Source organism: Stomoxys calcitrans, chromosome 2 (assembly GCF_963082655.1).
Source record: "Stomoxys calcitrans chromosome 2, idStoCalc2.1, whole genome shotgun sequence".
Taxonomy (NCBI): domain Eukaryota; kingdom Metazoa; phylum Arthropoda; class Insecta; order Diptera; family Muscidae; genus Stomoxys; species Stomoxys calcitrans.
Genome location: NC_081553.1, coordinates 142,201,494 through 142,224,234, shown reverse-complemented (window position 1 = coordinate 142,224,234; position 22,741 = coordinate 142,201,494). Strand labels below are relative to the sequence as shown.

The 22,741-nt window shown below is 39.1% G+C and overlaps 1 protein-coding gene across 3 annotated transcripts in view; it reads left to right on the top strand.

Moving 5' to 3' along the window:
- LOC106093721 (calcyphosin-like protein) overlaps window positions 1–18,875 on the top strand; it is a 57,769-nt gene extending 38,894 nt beyond the window's left edge. For all 3 annotated transcript variants that reach the window (XM_013260855.2, XM_013260854.2, XM_013260851.2), the window contains 4 exons: window positions 7,768–7,887; window positions 8,037–8,094; window positions 8,178–8,390; window positions 18,644–18,875. In XM_013260855.2, coding sequence (XP_013116309.1) covers window positions 7,768–7,887; window positions 8,037–8,094; window positions 8,178–8,390; window positions 18,644–18,748 — 496 coding nt within the window. In that variant the 3' untranslated portion in view covers window positions 18,749–18,875. The remainder of the gene's footprint in view (window positions 1–7,767; window positions 7,888–8,036; window positions 8,095–8,177; window positions 8,391–18,643) is intronic.
- Window positions 18,876–22,741: the final 3,866 nt, after the last annotated feature.

Here is a 22,741-nt window from a genome sequence, read left to right as displayed (position 1 = left end):
CCACCCAAGGAGACAGGTTCCACTGTAGGCAACTTGTATCTCCTGCTGAAAAGAACGACTTCTGTCTTGCACGGATTTATACTAAGACCACTTTCGGTAGCCCACTTTTCTGTTGCAGGTAGAGCTTCCTCAAAGTATATCTCTTAGAGTGCTGAGAAACTTTCCCCTAACCGCTATTGCCACGTCATCAGCATACGCGATCACTTTTACACCTTTTTCTTCCAGAGATAACAATATATAGTTAATGGCTATATTCCAAAGTAAAGGATACACAGCACGGAAAGAACGACTTCTGTCTTGCACGGATTTATACTCAGACCACTTTCGGTAGCCTACTTTTCTGTTGCAGGTAGAGCTTCCTCAAAGTATATCTCTTAGAGTGCTGAGAAACTTTCCCCTAACCGCTATTGCCACGTCATCAGCATACGCGATCACTTTTAAACCTTTTTCTTCCAGAGATAACAATATATAGTTAATGGCTATATTCCAAAGTAAAGGATACAGTGCACCTCTTTGAGGTGTTCCTCTGCTGACCCATCTTTTTAGATCCGCAGATTCCAAACCTGCCGTAATGCACCTTTTAGTAAGTAAGTTATTAATAAACTTTCTTACGGTAGAGATTATGCCCAGAAACTCCTACTCCTTCATGATTGAAGTCGGTTTCACATTACTGAAAACACCTTCAATGTCAAGAAATGCTACCATTGTATATTCCTTGACAGCAAGAGAACCCTCTATGTAGCCTTCTAGTTTGTAAATGGCTGTTTCAGTGGATGTATCCTTTATATATGCATGCTGCTGCCGCGACAGGCAATCTCCAGGGATCTTTGTCCTAAGATATGTTTCTATTAACTTCTCAAGGGTCTTCAGCATAAAGGATGGCAGACTAATAGGAAAAAATCTACGCCTTCGTGCCGTAAGGTTTTCCTGCTTTCGGAGTGAAAATTACCTTCGTGTCCTTCCATCCCACAGGTATATATGACATCCTGATACAACCAGAGTATATTTCCCTAAGCCAAGTAACCAGTCTATCAGACACAGCTTGTTATTCGGCCGGTGATACATCATCAGGGTCTGGCGACTTAAAGGTGTTAAAAATTGTTATCGCCCAAAGGATTATCGGCTCAGACCCAATTTTCCTAATAGCTGCCGACAAATGCATACCAGTGATAACCTCTTCTGGCACCACGTTTTCCGTTGGAGAATTTCCCAGGAAATGTGTTTCAACGAGTTTTTCTAGTGTTTCCTCACTTGAAAATGTTCATACATTCTCCGGCATCTGAAATTAACCCACCGTAATAGGTCTCGAGGACAGAATGTTCCTTAGCCTAAAGGTCTCAGATGTATCCTCCACGGAGCTACAGATCCCCACCCAGAATTTTTTCTGAGCCTTTCTCAGCTCAGCCTTATAGTTGTCCCAATCGTGCTCTTATGGCTTTCGCTCTGTTGAAGAGTTTTCTGCAGTTTCTTAGATCAACAGGCTCTGGGGGCCACCATGACGGTAGCTGTTTGGCCCTTGTCTTGGAACTAGGACATGCTGATACAAGCGAGTCATTCAAGGCCCTCGTGATCCGCATGACCATTATATCTATATCCTCCTCAGTTTCCACTTCCTTTGATTTGGAAGGCATAGACGTACAGAATTTGTTCCGAAATTTATCCCAATTTGCCTTTCTTCTGTTTAGCCAAGAGACCAAGGCCGAAACTAATATAACGATGATCAGAGAAACTGGGGTCATCCAACACATCCCAGTCGCATATTCTTCCACTTATATCCCCTTTATTACAAATCGCCAGACTGCAACTTATAATATATTCAATAAGCAGCTCACCCTTTCGTTGACATCCGAACTTCCCCATATCTGGTGATATGCATTAGCATCACTTCCTACAATGAGGCCCTGCATCCAGATGCAGGTGAGGAAGCTGTGGAAACACTCTTCCTAAAACACTGGACACTTGCGGTGTGAACGATTCCTCCTTATATGCTTCACTAGCTGTTGCTGTCGAAGTGCTTTTTGAGTTCGGTGCTTCCCCGCTGGCGCACTCCTTGAGCCCAGTCCAACTGGATGACACACCCACACAGGGCTTGTTGGGTCCCGTTTGGATGCCATCTCCCCTGTCTTAATTGTGCCAGGGGGATTTTAGTCTCCTACAATCCGCCAGATTTTAGCGATGTGGTCGATAGTTTCTCAGGCAAGTGTTCAGCGACAACTGCTGAGTCGTCTACTGATTCCCCAATCTTATCGCTTCTATAGACTTTCAGTTTCAACCGTAGGATACAACCATAGGATTCTACCCCTTCCGATTTGTTGAGTTTTCTGAGACAGCCGGAGTTTAGTACAACATGTCTCCGGTCACCATCAGCCTCATCCAAACTACCAATCTTCCAGTCGGTAGTTGCGAGATTGGGATTACATTCCCTTAGTCTTCCAAGGATCTGAGGAATCCTTAGTATCCAAGTTTGCGCCATTGGTCGATAGGGAATATATTCCTTCCTGATTTAATCTAGTGCTGCACCTTTCCAGATCTCACCAATCTTTTTTAGCGCACAACGATACATTTCAATTGAGCGTTGAACCCCGAAGGCAATTACTCTGTATCGACCCCGATACCAGCCGCATCGTCACAAACTGGAGAAAGACTAGAAAATTCCGCAACTACATCGGAGTATACAGACGACAGTCCATTCACTATCCCACTCCGATTATTCCTAGGTATGCAGCCCTGTTCTTCTCCGTTGTTGATAACTGCCATCATCAAACTGTCCCTGGCGACAATAGCAAAGGTTCTTGTACCCACCATTCTGTTGTTCGCCCTAGTTCTTTTAAGCATGGGATCCCCTTCAGGTGACCGCAGCCTTTTGGCTGACTGCGGTGCAGTTTCCGAATCTAGACGTATAGTCTTTGGGGTAGCCTGTGGCTCGAATTCCCGACCCCAATTTAGGGAGTCTCTCTCCCTATTAGCGAGAGTCTTAGGATCATTCGCACCAAAGCTCTCAATAAACCTGAGAGCGATGCGCCTTCTATTATTCCATCCTCTTAAAAAGCGTGTTAGTTTTCCTGGGCAAATTATAGGTGTGCGAAGAAAGAATAGGTTCGGCCTGTCCTTAGGACACACAGCAGGTGTTTTCGTTAAAAGCCCCTGCTGACCAGTCGTCTGTCGGCTAGTGGAGCCTGGAGCATCCGCTCCACCAGTCGAGGTTTCAGTAGCAGACGACATGCTACGGCCTGATTCCACCACCGCAGCTGTTGGGTCTTCGGAGTCCATTCTAAGCCTACCCCGGGCTTTAGATCTGCCGATCCACTGCAAACAGACGCAGATGATCAACCGCCTAATGGAAATCTCTATCGCAGCTATCCTTGAGTGACTAAAATTTTTCTTCCAAAAATAATGACCTATTGCGAGTTACAGCAAAATTCTTGCGGAGTGAAATAACAATACGTCAGCTCCACTCAACTGTTCAAACAAGACGGACACGATGACTGAGAACTCTGTTCTAGCCAACGACAGCAGAGTGGTAGATCTCTTCAAGTCTAGGTTGAAGTGTTCACAAACCCCCCTTTGCGACCAGTTGCCATTGGGTGCCCTTCGGGCCTGATCCTGAAAACCTAACTTACATGTCGCTAGAGGCATACCCACAAATTCCAGTTCCACTAGAATGTGTAGGGTAGTTCCTAGTCTCTCAACCTCGTCAGATCTTGAATTCCCTGGGGTATATTTGTGCCAAATCAGGTGAATTTTGATCTGTTCAGCCATCTCGTTGAGAGATCTGCTACAGTCGAGAGCGATTTTTAAATTCTAAAATACGTTCTCCTGGCAGTCTGGGAAGACAATTATGCCAATCGTCGTAATGACATTACACCTAAGCCATTCCACCACTTCTTTAGTTACAAGGATCTTCGCTTGATACACTCTCAGTGGGCTGGCCACCTTCTCAATATGACCAGGTCTAGTTTTTCAGATTACACCCCCAAGCCTACCTGGTCATCTTGTTTTGAACCAAAGGTATAGAAGTCTATGTAACTTCTATTACCAGAAATGTTGTAGTTCCAATCGGTTCTATCGGGAATAGTGATACAGTACTTTTTATCAAAAAGCAGCTCAGGCAGGATGTAATCCAGTCCGGTCTCAGCAGTCCAACCATAATGTACAGGGGCATTAGACATAGCATCAAATTGAGTAAGTCGTCCTCAGTGCGGCTGTGATGCACAAACAAGCCATCCTTTGGATACGCTTAACTATTGAATAGTGGGTGGACTTTTGAAACGTCGTCAACCAGACCACAATATAGCATTTTAGGTCTGACAACTGTTGTATATACCCAGTGTATGACACGCGGTTTAAGCCCCTACTATTGCCTGTCATGTAGGAGTATACGGCTATAGTTGCCTTTCTTGCCCTTTTCAAAATGTTGGATTTGAAGTTCAATTTCCTGTCCAGTAAAAGACCCAGGTATTTTGCGCTTTCCCAAGGAGACAGGTGCCACTGTAGGTAACTTGTATCACTTGTCGAAAAGAATTACTACTGTCTTCCACGGATTTACGAATAGACCACATTCGCTAGCCCACTTCGTGTCGGACGGAAAGCTTCTTGACTTATATCTCTAAGAGTACTGTGAAACCTACTGAGCCATCTTTTCAGATTTACAGATCCCTGCCCTAATGTATCATTTAGTAAGTTCCCTACGGAAAAGAATAGTCAATTGCTCAAAATACACCGGCACTAAACTGAAGAATTTCTTACCTGTCTCCGGACATATCCTATAGCGAATGAAAAGTTTCAATTATCATATCTTATTATTCTTAATTATTTTTTAAAAAGTCACTCAATTATTATTAAAAATTGCTTATCCGTTAAATATATTTGCTTTTCGAACTGTCCCGGGACCTATCCTGCGGTGGCAGTTCGTCACCTCGAGCGCCAAACTCTATAAAAATGATAGGTTTATTCCAAAAGTTTGGAACCTGTCCCATTTCCCGTAGGGTTATTAATAAACTATTGGGTTGCCCACAAAGTAAATGCGGATTTTCCATATACTTGGCGTTGAAAAATTTTTTCACAGCTTGTGACTCTGTAATTGCATTCTTTCTTCTGTCAGTTATCAGCTGTTACTTTTAGCTTGCTTTAGAAAAAAGTGTAAAAAAAGTATATTTGATTAAAGTTCATTCTATGTTTTATTAAAAATGCATTTACTTTCTTTTAAAAAATCCGCAATTACTTTTTGGGCAACCCAATATCTTAGCGCAGCGTTGATGTCTAGAAACTCTAGCTCCTTCATGATTGACATTGGTTTAACATTATTGAGTACACCTTCAATGTCCAGAAATGCTACCATTGTATGCTCATTGACAGCGAAAGAACCCTCTACGTAGGCGACTAGGCCGTGAAGGGCTGTTTCTGTGGACCTTCCCTTCCTATGTGCTACTCCGCATGTTGTTGCTGAGGCAGGCGATTTACAGGGATTTTTGTCCCAAGATGTCTTCTGCATCATTCCCACCAGTGCTGAAACTAAAATAACGATGATCAGAGAAGCTGTGGTTATCCAACACTTCCTCGTCGCATATCCTTTCGCTGAGATATTCCGATAGGAAGGTAACATCTAATACCTCCTGCCTGTTCCTGGTTGTTGTTGTTGTAGCCACATTTTCATGTGGATGTGGCGATCCTTGTCAAGGTCCCATGTGAGCAAGCTCGCCCGGTCCAAAGGACCAATCGCCGCGGGAACAATGTGACCATTGTTTATTTAAAGGCGTCAATAACTCGCCTTGTCATATCGAGCATCATAGGCACTCAGTATTTATTTAGGCAAGAGCCGGTGCCACCCGGCCTCTCACTGGGACTCTTCGCTCGATACCGATGATTGTCCGCTACTGTCGTTGCAGCTATTTCGTATGGTGCCACTATTCCACTATCCGCAACCTGAGTACACGCCAGGTAGCTCGCAGCTAAGCTTCTCGTGACAGCAATTAACACCACACAGATCGGACCTCAATGTTCCAGTCTGTGTGGAGCTTACAGCTTTCCCATGCCGGGGCTTGTTCCAAGTAATAAGGGTCAGTTTATTCGCTTTATTACAAATCGCCAGATTACAACTTATAATATATACGATAAGCAACTCATCCTTGTTATCATCCGAACTTCGCCATAGCTGGTAATGTGCATTAGCATCACTTTCTACAATTAGGTTCATTTTCCCTTCAGAAGCGGCTTCGACCAGCAACTTAAAAGTTGAAGGCAGCATCTCTGAACCGTGAGCCTTATATAGAGAAGCCAGCCAGTAATGAGACATGCATTTGTAGGCTGGCTACTACTGAATCTTCAGTGCTAAGCAACGGAAGAAGAACATTAAGATTACTATTTGCAAGAATACAGGTTCTGTGTCTCCCATTCTCCATACCCTTGAGTCCACGAACCGTTCCTCCACACACCCATGGTTCTCGGATAGGAACCACTTCAAGTCTTCCCCCCAACAGAAGGACATTTAGTGCCGCCGAAACGGTTTTACGAAGGTGGAGATTTATCTACAGAAACCGAACCATAGTCGGGATTCAGAATTTTCACCACTGTTGCGTTAGCCTCGTCTCGCCTGATATTGCTGCCATATAAACTATTTTCTGATCTTGACTTCTTGAGCCTTTAGAGTGCACAGTTATTACCCGATTTAGCTGAAATTTGGTATGAAGTGTCGGTCTATGTTTTGAAGTAGCTGCCATATAAAACAATCTCCCGATTAGATTTCTAGAGCCTCTGTAGGGCGCAATTTTTATCCAATACGGCTGAATTTTGCACGTGGTGTCTTGTTGTGACTTTCACCAACCGTAACAGGTATGGCCACAATCGGTCTGTGACCTGAGATAGCTCCGATCTCCCAATTGTACTTCTTGAATCTCAAGACGTGGCTGTCATTACACTATTTGTATGAAATTGTGCATCTTCGCCCAGTACGATTCAAATCGGTTCAAAACTTGATATATCTCCGAAATATACCGATCGCCCGATTTAACTTCTTTAGTTTCTAGAGGGCGCAATTTCAATCCGATTTTGATGAATTTTTTATGACTTTAAACAGCATTGACAAGTATGGTCCATATTGGCTCATAACTTGATAGATATCCCATATATTTGCAAAAACCATTCAAAAAAAAAAACTTTCAAATGTGATCGATGGTGGAGGGTATTTAGGGTGTTTGTTAAAGACTTCTGATTATCATGACAAGTACAGTCCACATAGGACCAGATATTTTCTAAAAACAGATGTTGTGTTATAAGAAACTTGCTTGAGATTTTTGACTTAATTAGTCATGTGAATTATCTCAAATACTCTGTTTAGATATCCACATATCGGTACATTATAGTCTAAACTTAGTTTATAAGAAATGGATTTTAAGATCATATAGATTGTTGAACTGTCCTTGTGTGTTTATTCTTCTTCTTCTTTTATTGGAAATTAATTCCTCATTTTCATGGTTCTCTAATAAAAAATATCTTTCGATTGATGTCCAATTCATTTAAATCCATTCAGTCGTTTGGCCGTAATATATACCACAAAATTGCCTTTATTATACCCTTGGCCGTTTAATAATATATATGAATTTTTTTAAACGTTCGAAAACAATCATTTTAGGCTTTGGTTCATATTTTAAGGCTTAATGGAATTATGTTATATTGGTAATTGATGTTTTGCATCTCTTGAAAATTATGTTATTCAGAACAAGAATTTAAAGTCTTCCCACTAACCGATACTTATCATTGACTGTTCCTCAGAATATTCCGCAACATGGATGATGATGGAAGTAAGGCTCTCAACGAGTACGAGTTTACCAAAGGCATCAAGGAAACTGGCTTAGAAGTGAGTAATGAGGAGATTAAGCAGCTATTCCGCAGGTAAATAAACAAGATTTTAAACCATGATATTAATTACATGTCATAACGAGTATAATTATTCCGTTTTAATGCTTTTTTTTGACAATTTTCTTTTCTCTTATTTCTTGTTTCCATGGATACTTTGTATTTTGGGTGTCGCATGCATTTAGCTTTGATGAAGATGGCAGTGGTTCTATTAACATGACTGAATTCCTTCTTAAGCTGCGAGTATGTATTTCATATTTTTTTGTTAAGCATTAATGTTTTATATATTTTTTTCATTTTTTTATTTTTCTGGCTTTAACGTAAAGCCTCCCATGTCTCAGGCTCGTTTAGATATGATAGACAAGGCATTTACAAAAATGGATAAGACTGGGGATGGGATCATTACACTGGAAGACTTAAAGAACGTGTACACAGCCCGCGAACATCCCAAATTCAAGAGTGGAGAAAAGACTGAAGACGAAATTCTTACTGATTTTTTGCATAATTTCGAAGGAGGTCGTGGAAATTTGGATGGAAAGGTAAAACATAAAGAAATGTTTAAGGTGAAATGATTTAAACGTGCGAATTTTCCTACGAGCATCACATAAAGAATAAGCTCTAAGACTACTCTCATATTAATAAGCGCTATTCGGTTAATGACTTTAGCTCATTCGTAAGGGAACTTCCTTTTACTCTCATAGCTTAAAATATAAAGCGGGTGTCGCTGAGAGACACCTTTCTATGGAAAATATTTACATGGCTAAAGTCCACAGCATTACCGCTGACATTTTTTTTAAGTTCCCGCCAAAAATTCATGCCCGCATATTGCGCGATAGGTGGATATGTCTTAGAATTAATTTAATTTAGAATTAAACAAGTAAAAGCGTGCTAAGTTCGGCCGGGCCGAATCTTATATACCCTCCACCATGGATCGCATTTGTCGAGTTCTTTTCCCGGCATCTCTTCTTAGGCAAAAAAAGGATATAAGAAAAGAGTTGCTCTGCTATTACAACGATATTAAGATATGGACCGGTTCGGACCACAATTAAATTATATGTTGGAGACCTGTGTAAAATTTCAGCCAATTCGTATAAGAATTGCGCCCATTGGGGCTCACGAAGTAAAATAGAGAGAACGATTTATATGGGATCTGTATCGGGCTATAGACCGATTCAGACCATAATAAACACGTTTGTTGATGGTCATGAGAAGATCCATCGTACAAAATTTCAGGCATATCGGATAATAATTGCGACCTCTAGGGGTCAAGAAGTCAAAATCCCAGATCGGTTTATATGGCAGCTATATCAGGTTATGAACCGATTTGAACCTTATTTGACACAGTTGTTGAAAGTAAAAATAAAATACGTCATGCAAAATTTCAGCCAAATCGGATAGGAATCGCGCCCTCTAGAAGCTCAAGAAGTCAAATCCCCAGATCTGTTTATATAACAGCTATATCAGGTTATAAACCGATTTCAACCATACTTGGCACAGTTGTTGGATATCATAACGAAATACTTCGTGCAAAAATTCATTCAAATCGGATAAGAATTGTGCCCTCTAGAGGCTCAAGAAGTCAAGACCCAAGATCGGTTTATATGGCAGCTATATCAGGTTATGGGCCGATTTAAACCATACTTGGCACAGTTTTTGGGTATAATAACAAAACACGTCGTGCGAAATTCCATTCCAATCGGATAAGAATTGCGTACTCTAGAGGCTCAAGAAATCAATACACAAGATCGGTTTATATGGCAGCTATATCAGGTTATGGACCGATTTGAACCATACCTGGCACAGTTGTTGGATATCATAGCAAAACACGTCGTGCAAAATTTCATTCCAATCGAAAAAGAATTGCGCACTCTAGAGACTCAAGAAATCAAGACCCAAGATCGGTTTATATGGCAGCTATTCAGGTTATAAACCGATTTGAACCATACTGGGGACAGTTGTTGGATATCATAACAAAACACGTCGTGCAAAATTTCATTCAGATCGGATAAGAATTGCGCACGCTAGAGGCTCAAGAAGTCAAGACCCAAGATCGGTTTATATGGCAGCTATATCAGGTTATAAACCGATTTGAACCATACTTGGCACAGTTGTTGGATATCATAGCAAAACACGTCGTGCAAAATTTCATTCCAATCGAAAAAGAATTGCGCACTCTAGAGACTCAAGAAATCAAGACCCAAGATCGGTTTATATGGCAGCTATATCAAAACATGGACCGATATGACCCATTTACAATACCAACCGACCTACACTAATAAGAAGTATTTGTGCAAAATGTCAAGCGGCTAGCTTTACTCCTTCGAAAGTTAGCGTGCTTTCGACAGACAGACGGACGGACGGACGGACATGGCTAGATAGACATAAAATGTCACGACGATCAAGAATATATATACTTTATGGGGTCTCAGACGAATATTTCGAGTAGTTACAAACAGAATGACGAAATTAGTATACCCCCCATCTTATGATGGAGGGTATAAAAAAACTAAAATGTGCCTAAAATTTTAAAATTCAAAGAGCGCACTAGATAACGTATACGGTAAATAGACCCCAGGTAAAACAAGTAAAACGCTTTAAGTCGTACGGGCCGGGAAAAAATTCTTTGAATGACTTTTTCAAATATATTGGAGTTCTATCCATTTATGGAAGACACAACACGTTTAAAATTTTAGCCAAATCGGAGAGTAATTACGCCCTCTAGAGGCTCAAGAAGTCAAATTGAAATATTGCTTACATGGGAGCTATATCTGCCAATGGACCGATTTGAACCATATTTGGCACAATTCTTGAAAACAAAACATCACATGCAACATTTTAGCTAAATTGGATAAGAATTGCGCCCTTTAGAGGCTCATGAAGTCAAATCGAGAGATTGGTTTATATGGGAGCTATATAAAATATGAACCGATATGGAACTACAGTCGCCTACCTTAGATCCTTCAAAAGTTAGCGTGCTTTCGACAGACACACCACGGACGGACATGGCTAAATCGACTAATAATTTCGAGGCGATTTAGAATAGAGAAAACCCAATACCAAACATGGCAAACCGGTAACGTAGGAATACCGACTGGCATGAATAAAATATAAAATGATTGGTACTGGTTTTATTACCGAACTGGTTTTAATACGAAACTGTTAGTGGTTTTAGTACCAAACTGTTATTAAATATTCCACCCCCTAATGAACCAAAATATAAAACCATTGACATAGTTTTCATCTTATTTTATTTCTATTATTTATGTTAATAATTACAATTAAATAATTACACAAATTAGGTCTGTTCGCGTACTTGAAAAGTACGCCTTTACCCTTTTGCTTTTTATTAGAATTAAGTAGGCGAATTTCATAAAACAATTGTTCGATGTTGCAAATTTTTGCTGGAAAAAAATCTCCAGCAGAAATTTGCACTTAAAGTACGCGAACGACTACTATTAATAATTTGTGCAAATTTGCACACATTTCGAGTGACCAACCTCGATTTTTTGTATACAGCAATTTATTCCATATGCATTGAGTCCCAGAAGGGGTTTTCGTATGAATACAAAAACACAGCATTGTTTACCACACAAGAGACTTGTATCACGTTTTTATACCCACTACCATAGGATAGGGTAATACTAATCAAGTCATTTCCTTTGTAATAACTTGAAATATTCTTGATCGTCTCGATATTCTGAGTCGATCTAGCCATTTCCGTCCGTCCGTCTGTTGAAATCACGGTAGCGGCAGAACGCGTAAAGCTAGCCGCTTGAAAATTTGCACAGATACTTACTATTGACGTAGGTAATTAAAGATTGCAAATGGGCCATATCGGTACAGATTTGGATAAAAACCGATCTACCGACTTGATTTCTTGAGCCCCTGGAAGCCGCAATTTAGTATTCTGTAATGACTTTCAAGAACTGCTCAAAGTAAAGTCCAAATCGGCCCCCTTGGTATTCTTGGGTATTTAAAAGACGCAATTTTTGTCCGATTTGGCTGAACATTTGCATGTAGTGTTGATTTATGACTTTCAACAACTCTACTAAGTAAAGTCCAAATCGGTCTATAACCTGGTATAGCCCTCATATAAACCGATTTGACATCATGAGTCCTTACAAGCCACAATTTTTGTCCGAATCAGTCTATAACCTGATATAGCTCCCATAAAAACAGGTCTTTCGATTATCCTTGTTCGGTTCCCAGAAGCTTTAATTTTTGCTGGTTTGACAGAAGTTTGATATGTAAAATAAAATAATGCCCATCCACTAAATTTATTTTATATAAATTTTTTGCAGAATCCATGGTGGTGGGTTTCGAAATCTCGGCCTGGCCGAACTTAGCACGCTTTAACTTGTTGATATAGATAACGTCCTTGGAGTTGATACTATTTCCATTTTCACTGCTGTCGAGTATTTGGTCGTTTACTATTCCAAATCAGGTTAGTTTAGGTAATGCTGAAAGAAGATGATGGCAAGATAGTCACCCATTTTGATTACTCATGAACTCTACTTTTGCTGCAACATGCGCTTGAAAAACGACGAGTGTAAATGTACTCTCTCGTACCACTTTGCCGCTTTGATGAAGGCTTGTATTTGACTAGGATTAAGTCTCTTAGTTCTTCTAGTGCGTAAAAAAAGAGAAACAAATATCAAATTTCTACTTTGGGATAATGAAGGCGCTCCCTGAGATCATTCTGAATCTTCGATTCATCTGAAAACCTTACCCGCCGATTATGCAAAGGTATGCAACCTTACAGTCCGGTATCCACCAAGTCCAATCCAGCCGGATGTCTACCTGAGCGACCGCCGTGGTACTATCCAATCTAGATTATGTCTTGCCGGAGATCTACCAACTATGTTAAGCTGCGACTATCTGAGAAGAGTCCTCTGTGGTGTCTCCCTTATAAACATGCACATAGGTTGAATCCCCAACTTAATCTGTAGCACAAATCTTAATGAGACGCTATTTACCCAGTTAAGATTATGTAAATATGCTATAACCGGAACTGGCCGTACCGCTACCGAAAACAACCAGTGCATGACTCGGGCCTAAAACCCACTTGCTCACTACAAGCTTACAGCATTAGTTCTGCTGTCATAGCTAAATGTTCAAAATTTCAGAACAGAAGTCTAACTGCTGAAAAGTCTGTTGTTTGCAGAAAATTACTGCTACTTAATTTTTGATGGAGTTGTTAAAACAAAACAATAAAACAAAATTAAAGGAAGAGAATATTTAATTTTTTAAAATAAAAATGAAACACGTGACCGACAATAACAGGTCACCATAACTAATAGTATAACATTCCATATCATAACGTGGCCTGTGAAACAAAACAACTATTGTTGTTGTTCAAGTCAATGCATTGCACACACACATGCATAGGTAGCCCAAAATGAAACAAAAGTTTGCACAAGCAGATTTAAAGAAATTTCATAAAAGAGATATTTACTAATACGCAAACGGGGAAGTGGGTCTCAATGGATGGTGCAGGTCATGCAACATAGTCCAATGAAAGAAAAATATGGGGACAGGTAAATGTAAGGAAGTTTCATGACTAAGATGTTGACTAGTTGACAAAGGAATAGTGTCTCAATGAGTGTTTGCAAGTGCAAATTTGCTTATAAATATTCCATTAAGAACAGGGGCAATTCACATTCCATATTCATTTTCCATATGATATAGAAATAAGTAGTATCGACAGTTACGAGTACATTACATTAGTACATTACGAGTCTAAAGTAATCAAAATACACGACCTGACTGGAAAAGCCACACTGTAAAAACAGCAAAAATGTTTTGCTGTAATAGGAGAAAGTTTCCTAAAAATGCGGCAGAAATAGCTTTTTTGCTAAAATAGCACACATTTTCTGTTGACTTTAGTTGGTAACAACTCAAATGTGGCGTAAACACAACTAACAAAACTCATTGTGCTTAATTTCAGCCCATTTTTTATATAGTCGGCGTTGACAAATTTTTTCACAGCTTGTGACTCTGTAATTGCATTCTTTCTTTTGTCAGTTATCAGATGTTACTTTTAGCTTGCTTTAGAAAAAAAGTGTAAAAAAAGTATATTTGATAAAAGTTCATTCAAAGTTTTATTAAAAATGCATTTACTTTCTTTTAAAAAATCCGCAATCACTTTTTGGGCAACCCAATAATGTGTTGAGAGAGATGGATATTGCTAGATCGTCTTAGTTTTCTAAGACGATCAAGAATATATATATTTTGTAGGGTCGGATATGTATATTTCGATGTGTTGCAAATGGAATGACAAAATGAATATACCCCCATCCTTCGATGGTGGATATGAAAAGTTTGGAAAATAAAAATGGCAGCCATCGAACTCCATTTCCCTTTAGTAATTCATTCCGCAATACATTAACAAGTAAAAAGGCGTTAAGTTCGGCCGGGCTGAACTTTGGATACCCACCACCTCAGGAATATATGTAAACCACCGTTTATCAAAATCCGTTAAATTATGCATACATTATGTCCTATAGCAGCTATAACGAAATATGTTCCGATTTGGACCAAATACTAATAAGTACAAGTCATTGTTCGATTGTGTACAACAAAATTTTCATCTTTTCAGTAGCTATATCTAAAAATAAACCGATCTGAACCATATACAACATAGATGTCGAAAAGCCTAACTAAGTCACTGTGTCAAAATTCAGTGAAATCGGATTATAAATGCACCTTTTATGGGGCCAAGACTTCAAATCCTGATATCGGTCTATATGGCAGCTATATCCAAATCTGGACTGATTTGGGCCAAGTTGCAGAAAGCCTAACACAACTTACTGTCCCAAATTTCGGCGAAATCGGACAATAAATGCCTTTATGACCCCAAAACCTTAGATCGAGAGATCGGTCTATATGGCAGCTATATGCAAATCTTAATCGATCTGAGCCAAAATGCAGAAGTATGTCGAGGGGCTTAACTAAACTCACTGTCCCAAATTTCGGCGAAATTTGACAATAAATGCGCCTTTTATGGGCCCAAAACCTTAAATCGAAAGATCGGTCTACATGGCAGCTATATTCAAATCTGAATCGATCTGGGCCATATTGCAATATTATGTCAAGGAGCTTAACTTAACTCACTGTCCCGAATTTCGGCGACATCTGGCAATAAATGCGCCTTTTACGGACCTAAGACCCTAAATCGGATGATCGGTCTATATGGCAGCTATATCCAAATCTGAACCGATCAGGTAAAATTGAAGAAAGATGTCGAAAGGCCTAAGGCAACTCACTGTCCCAAATTTCAGCAAAATCGGATAATAAATGTGGCTTTTATGGGCCTAAGACCCTAAATCTGAGGATCGGTCTATATGGTAGCTATATCCAAATCTGGACCGATCTAAACCAAATTGACGAAAGATGTCAAACGGCCTAACACAACTGACTGTCTTAAATTCCAGCAAAATCGGATAAAAAATGTGGCTTTTATGGGCCTAAGACCATAAATCTAAGGATCGGTTTATATGGCAGCTATATCCAAATCTGGACCGATCTGGGCAAAATTAACAATGGACGTTCGGAGGACCTAATACAACTCTCTGGCCCAAATTTCAGCAAAATCGGATAATAAATGTGGCTTTAATAGACCTAAGACCCTAAATCGGCCGATCGGTCTATATGGGGGCTATAACAAGATATATAGCCCATCTTCGAACTTAGCCTGCTTATGGACAAAAAAAAATCTGTGCAAACTTTCAGCTCAATATCTCTATTTTTAAAGACTGTAGCGTGATTTCAACAGACAGACGGACGGACATGTCTAGATCGTCTTAGATTTTTACGCTGATCAAGAATATATATACTTTATAGGGTCGGAAATGGATATTTCGATGTGTTGCACACGGAATGACAAAATGAATATGCCCCCATCCTTCGGTGGTGGGTATAAAAAAAAGGTTAAGTCAACGATAAAATGTTTTTATTCAGGGCCCATCGTAGCTTAAAAGTGGTTGGGCTTGCCTTTGATGTTGAATGATTAGGTTCAAGTTACGTAAACATAAGAACAATTAAAAGTGTCGCTCTGCGGCAAGCCTTCGGACTCGCCTTCGGACTTGAGCCTCTAGAGGCTCAAGAATTCAAGATCCAAGATCGGTTTATATGGCAGCTTTATCAGGGTATGGACCGATTTGGATCACACTTCGCATAAATGTTGGAAGTGCTACCAAAACACAACGTGCAAAATTACAGCCAAATCGGACAGGAATTGCAACTTGTAAAAGCTCAAAAAATCAAGACTCAAGAACGGTTTATATAGCAGCTATATATCAGGTTATAGACCGATTTGAACCATACATGGCAAAGTTGTTGGAAGTGATATCAAAACACTTTGTGCAAAATTTCAGTCAAATTGGATGAGAATTGCGCCCTCTAGAGGCTCAAGAAATCAAGACCCAAGATCGGTTTATATGACAGCTATATAAGGTTATGGATCGATTTCAACCATACATTTCACAATTGTTAGAAGTGATGTCAAAACACGTCGTGCAAAATGTCATTCCAATCGGATAAGAATTGCGCACTCTAGAGGCTCAAGAAGTCAAGACCCAAGATCGGTTTATATGGCAGCTATATCAGGTTACGAACCGATTTGAACTTTACTTAGCACAGTTATTGGAAGTGATATCAAAACACTATGTGCAAAATTTCAGTCAAATCAGATAAGAATTGCGCCCTTTAGAGGCTCAAGAAGTCAAGACCCAAGATCGGTTTATATGACAGCTATGTCAGGTTATGGACCGATTTCAACAATACATGGCACTGTTGTTAGAAGTGATATCAAAACACGTCGTGCAAAATGTCATTTCAATCGAATAAGAATTGCGCACTCAAGAGGTTTAAGACCCAAGATCGGTTTATATGGCAGCTATATCAGGTTATGGTCCGATTTGAACCATACTTTCCACAGTTATTGGAAAGTCAAATCGGATAAGAATTGCGCCCTGTAAAGGCTCAAGAAGTCAAGACCCAAAATCGGTTTATATGGCAGCTATATCAGGCTATGGACCGATTTGAACCATACTTAGCCCAGTTATTGGAAGCGATATCAAAACACTAAAGGCTCAAGAAGTTAAGACCCAAGATTGGTTTCTACGGCAGCTATATCAAAACATGGACCGATATGGCCCGTTTACAATGCCAACCGACCTACACTAATAAGAAGTATTTGTGTAAAATTTCAAGCGGCTAGCTTTACTCCTTCGGAAGTTAGCGTGCTTTCGACAGACAGACGGACATGGCTAGATCGACATAAAATGTCGCGACGATCAAGAATATATATACTTTATGGGGTCTCAGACGAATATTTCGAGTAGTTACAAACAGAATGACGAAATTAGTATACCCCCCATCCTATGGTGGAAGGTATAATAAGAACTTTTTTCTAAATATAATTACCAATAAGTGGTTATTCATAAGCTTCATCGAAGGTCGATTGTAATGACAGATACAAGTAATACAGATAGTATTCCTGCTGATAACTCGTTATATATAAGCAGCGAGTATACGAGGGTTGTATTTTATATTTTGGGAATGGACAACCCTTGTGTTGCAATCTGCCAACTGACAGCTCTATCGTAAAGCTTGTATTTTTGAGGTTATACGTACTCAGGACGTTTTGACATACGAGCGCTGTTTGTGTTGCTTATAGTAAAGATTCGTCTCGCCTAAAAATTGAAAATAAATCTAACATTTTCGTGCGATTATTTTTTACAACTTATGACGTAGGTCAACAACAGCGCATCGATGAACTTAATTCATTTTGTGGCGATGAAGCTCCATCAAGGAACAGTGTTTATCGATGTTTTGGTGAATTCAACCGAGGTCGTAGTTTACTCCAAGAATAATTTCGTTGAGGTCGTCCAAAATCAGTAGTTGTTCCAAAAACCATTGAAGCTGTGCGCCAAATGATATTGTAAGATCGTCATGTGGCCTATCGTGAGATTGAGACAACCTTAGGCATTAGTGGAACCAACATACATTCAACATTGCATGAACCTTCCCGTGCGTAAAAAATAAAATGAGAAGTCAAGTTTTCACACCTGAAGAAGCGGTTGATGCGTTCAGAATGCATGTTTGGGAGATACCTCAATCAGAGTGGCAAAAGTGCTTCGACAATTGGTTCAAACGCATGCAAAAGTGTATAGTTCTTATTGGGGACTATTTTGGAAAACAATGAAGCGATTTTCGATGATTAAAATTTTGTTTGTTCTCTAATCTCGAAATATAAAAGGCAACACTCGTACCTATGGATAATACAATGCACATTTGCCCATTAACATTCCATTAAGGAACAGGGGCAAACTTTTCTCATACCAATGAGTGCTGTCTGATTATCTTTATAACCGAGCTCGAACGGCGTAAAGCAGTGCGACACCTATTTGGGGAGACGTTTTTACATGGCATAGTATCTTACAACTGTAGCCACCATTAGTAGGGGATAACCACCGCTGAAGTTATTACTTTTTGTACTTGTCGGAATTCGAACACAGGCGTTAATGTGATTAGATTTTTAAATGGTTAAATGTTGAATTAGTATCAAATGTCATAACTGCCGCAAGTCTAGAGTATTACATATTATTATTTAATTTTGAGGACATATAGCCGACAAACTTTAGCTGCAGAAAAAATAAAGTTTTACTGTTTGGTACATAATTTTTAAGGACGTTTTGGACACTTTTTAGTCTTCATTATAATTATATGAACATAATTGATTATATGTTACAGCATATTTAATAATTACTCATACTTATATTTTTTTTAGGTCACCAAGGAAGAATTCATAAATTATTATGCCACAATAAGCGCCTCAATAGACAGTGATGAATACTTCGAGTTTATGATGAAAAAAGCTTATGCACTATCCTAAACATTATAAATCAATTTAAAATTTTAATGTCTTAACACATATTGACACTCTCGTCTATTTCTATTTAATTTGATTAACTATATATGTATTTAACAGAAAAGAATAAAGTATTATGTGCAATCGAAAACATTGTTTAAATTTTTTATACCATCGTAAAGTTATTAAAACAGTGAAAGACATATTTTCAGTTAAAACATTATAACAATTGGACCCACAATAAAAGGGTGATGACTATTGGATATTTTTTTTCTTAAAAATTATTTCCTGAATGAATATTGAAGATATTGAAAACGCCGTGAACAAACAGTTTTGAAATTAAATTTTTTAAATCGTTTTGTGCGTGGGTTATATATATATAAGATTTTCTCTAATTTTAATAAAAAACTCTTCAAAATTTGATGCAGGGAAGCAAAGTTGTTTAAAAGTTATTACATTAAAAATCCAAGGAGGTTTCTTTCTCAACACTAAGTTTCTAACTGGGAAGTCAATTTAGTTCTTTGATCATTAGGACTGACTTCTTGATTGGTTTTTCTCAACAATTATTTCATGTTGCTCGAATGAATGAACTTTGACTATGACTTACTTAAATTGGGTATGAAACAGTATTTCTTAAACTAACCGAACTTAGAATAGCGTTCCAAGAGCCTCGATCTTTTGCGCTCATTCTAAAATCTCTGACACCAAGTTTCGAGGTGTCTCCCACTCTTGATATTCCCATCGGACTTTTGGTCGTCCCCGTTTGCATATACCGCCGTTTTTACCTTCAAAAGACCAAATATGCTATCGTTGTCATACAGCTTGTGGTTCATTCAATTCCTATATTCTCCATTAACTCCAACCGGTAAATATATTTTACGAAGAATCTTTCTCTCAAATACTCCAAGCACTGCATTTACAAGTACCCATGCCTCAGAACCATATACCAACACGGGTACTATCAGTGTCTTGTATAGTGTAATCTTCGTCTTTCGAAATGTGGCCTTGTTATTAAACTGTTTACTTAATCTAAAGTAGCATCTGTTTCCCAGTATTATTGTTCGCATTAATTTTAAACTAGTGGCATTCGTTTCGGTTACGGCGGTGTCGAGGTAGATAAAATTGCTTACTATCCCAAAGATGTGGTTCGAAACTTTCTCCATTTTCTTTCTCTGATCGTTTGTTACTCATAATTTTGGCAATATTGATCAATAAATGTGCTTGAATTGAAATAGCGTTAAAAGTTAAAAAAAATGGTATGTACATCTCACATCCAAACTTAAATTCGTAGACCAATAAAGATCGTATGGGATTCAGATAAAGGCACTTATGTATATTGCTAAACTGTTAGTCAAGCGATATATTATTTTCGTAGCATGGTATTTCACAAAAAACTCTTTAATTGTCGAAAATAAATATTCCAAGGAAAATTTTGTTCCATATAAAGTAAAAGAAGGCGTAGCGGAGCGGGCTCGGGCTATATATATATATATATATATATATATACTATATCCAAATCTAAACCGATTTTTTCCAATTTCAATAGCCTTCGTCTCTACACCGAAAGACATGCCTGTACCAAATTTTAAGACGATCGGATGAAAACTGCGAATTCCTGCCACTGTAGCCTATGTCCGCTTATGACGCTGAACGCCTGGGTTCAAATCTTGGCGATAACATCGGACAAAATTTACAGCTGTGGTGATCCTCCTCATAATGCTGGCGACATTTGCATGCATGGAACCCTACATGATATTAGACAGTTAAAGAATACGCGGCGGAGCGGGACCGGTTCGGCTAGCCTTATATATAACAAGTAAAAGCGTGCTAAGTTCGGCCGGGCCGAATCTTATATACCCTCCACCATGGATCGCATTTGTCGAGTTCTTTTCCCGGCATCTCTTCTTAGGCAAAAAAGGATATAAGAAATGAGTTGCTCTGCTATTAAAACGATATCAAGATATGGTCCGGTTCGGACCACAATTAAATTATATGTTGGAGACCTGTGTAAAATTTCAGCCAATTCGTATAAGAATTGCGCCCATTGGGGCTCACGAAGTAAAATAGAGAGAACGATTTATATGGGATCTGTATCGTGCTATAGACCGATTCAGACCATAATAAACACGTTTGTTAATGGTCATGAGAGGATCCATCGTACAAAATTTCAGGCATATCGGATAATAATTGCGACCTTTAATATGGCATGGCAGGTTATGAACCGATTTGAACGTAATTTGACATAGTTGTTGAAAGTAAAAATAAAATGCATCATGCAAAATTTCAGCCAAATCGGATAGGAATTGCGCCCTCTAGAAGCTCAAGAAGTCAAATCCCCAGATCTGTTTATATGACAGCTATATCAGGTTATGAACCGAATTCAGCCATACTTGGCACAGTTGTTGGATATCATAACGAAATACTTCGTGCAAAAATTCATTCAAATCGGATAAGAATTGTGCCCTCTAGAGGCTCAAGAAGTCAAGACCCAAGATCAGTTTATATGGCAGCTATATCAGGTTATGGACCGATTTAAACCATACTTGGCACAGTTTTTGGGTATAATAACAAAACACGTCGTGCGAAATTCCATTCCAATCGGATAAGAATTGCGTACTCTAGAGGCTCAAGAATTCAAGACCCAAGATCGGTTTATATGGCAGCTATATCAGGTTATGGACCGATTTGAACCATACCTGGCACAGTTGTTGGATATCATAGCGAAACACGTCGTGCAAAATTTCATTCCAATCGAATAAGAATTGCGCACTCTAGAGGCTCAAGAAGTCAAGACCCAAGATCGGTTTATATGGCAGCTATATCAAAACATGGACCGATATGGCCCATTTACAATACCAACTGACCTACACTAATAAGAAGTATTTGTGCAAAATTTCAAGCGGCTAGCTTTACTCCTTCGAAAGTTAGCGTTCTTTCAACAGACAGACGGACGGACGGACATGGCTAGATCGACATAAAATGTCACGACGATCAAGAATATATATAGTTTATGGGGTCTCAGACGAATATTTCGAGTAGTTACGAACAGAATGACGAAATTAGTATACCCCCCATCTTATGGTGGAGGGTATAAAAACTGAAGCTGATTCAGCGAAACTTTAATTATAAAACTAAGATATTCACAATGACAACAACACTTTGAAGGCTTTGAAAGGTTAGGATCGGCCTAAAAATAGTGTGTTAGCAAGCAATACAAAATTTAGCTCTGACCTTAATTAAATGTCACCGCCGATGGGCCAGTTCCTGCACCAAGTAGCGAACACAATTTTCAAATAATTTGAGGTGTTTTCACCAATTTCACAGCAATAGAAGAATTTTGCCAATTTTCGATTTTGATAAAATGTGGCTACATCCTTGATGGAAGCTATATTCAAATCGGAACCGATATAGCTCATTTGCAATCCCCAACGACCTACGTCAATATTAAGTATCTCTGCAAAATTTCTAACGGCTAGCTTTACACGTCTGACCGCTATCGTGATTTCGACAGAAACCCATGGTACGACCAAGAGTGTCGAGATGCTACTGACGCCAATAATGCGGCATACAAAGCAACCCTGCAATCAGATGAAAGAAACGTATAGGGAGAAAAGGAGAGAGGAGAAATGTATATTTTGAAGAAAGAAAAAAGAAATGGAAAGACGTGAGTGTGAGCAAATTGAGTTTAACATGAGTCAGAACGAAGTCCGGAAATTCTATCAAAGAATTTAACATCAAACCGATGGGTTCGGCGCTGGCACATCCTCATGCAGAGTCAAAGGCAGGAATGTGGTTACTGACACAGGCGAAGATGATACCGCAAAACCAATCCCTGGTGATGGTATATAATGTTTACCTCCTAGTCAGAATGAGGTCCAAGTAGTAGTGACCCGACTGAAGAACAACAAAGTAGTAGGAGCCGGCAGGTTACCCGCTGAACAATTTAAGACCGGAGGAGACACGCTGATAAAGCGTATGCATCAGCTTGTGTGCACAATCTGGCTAGAAGAACGCATA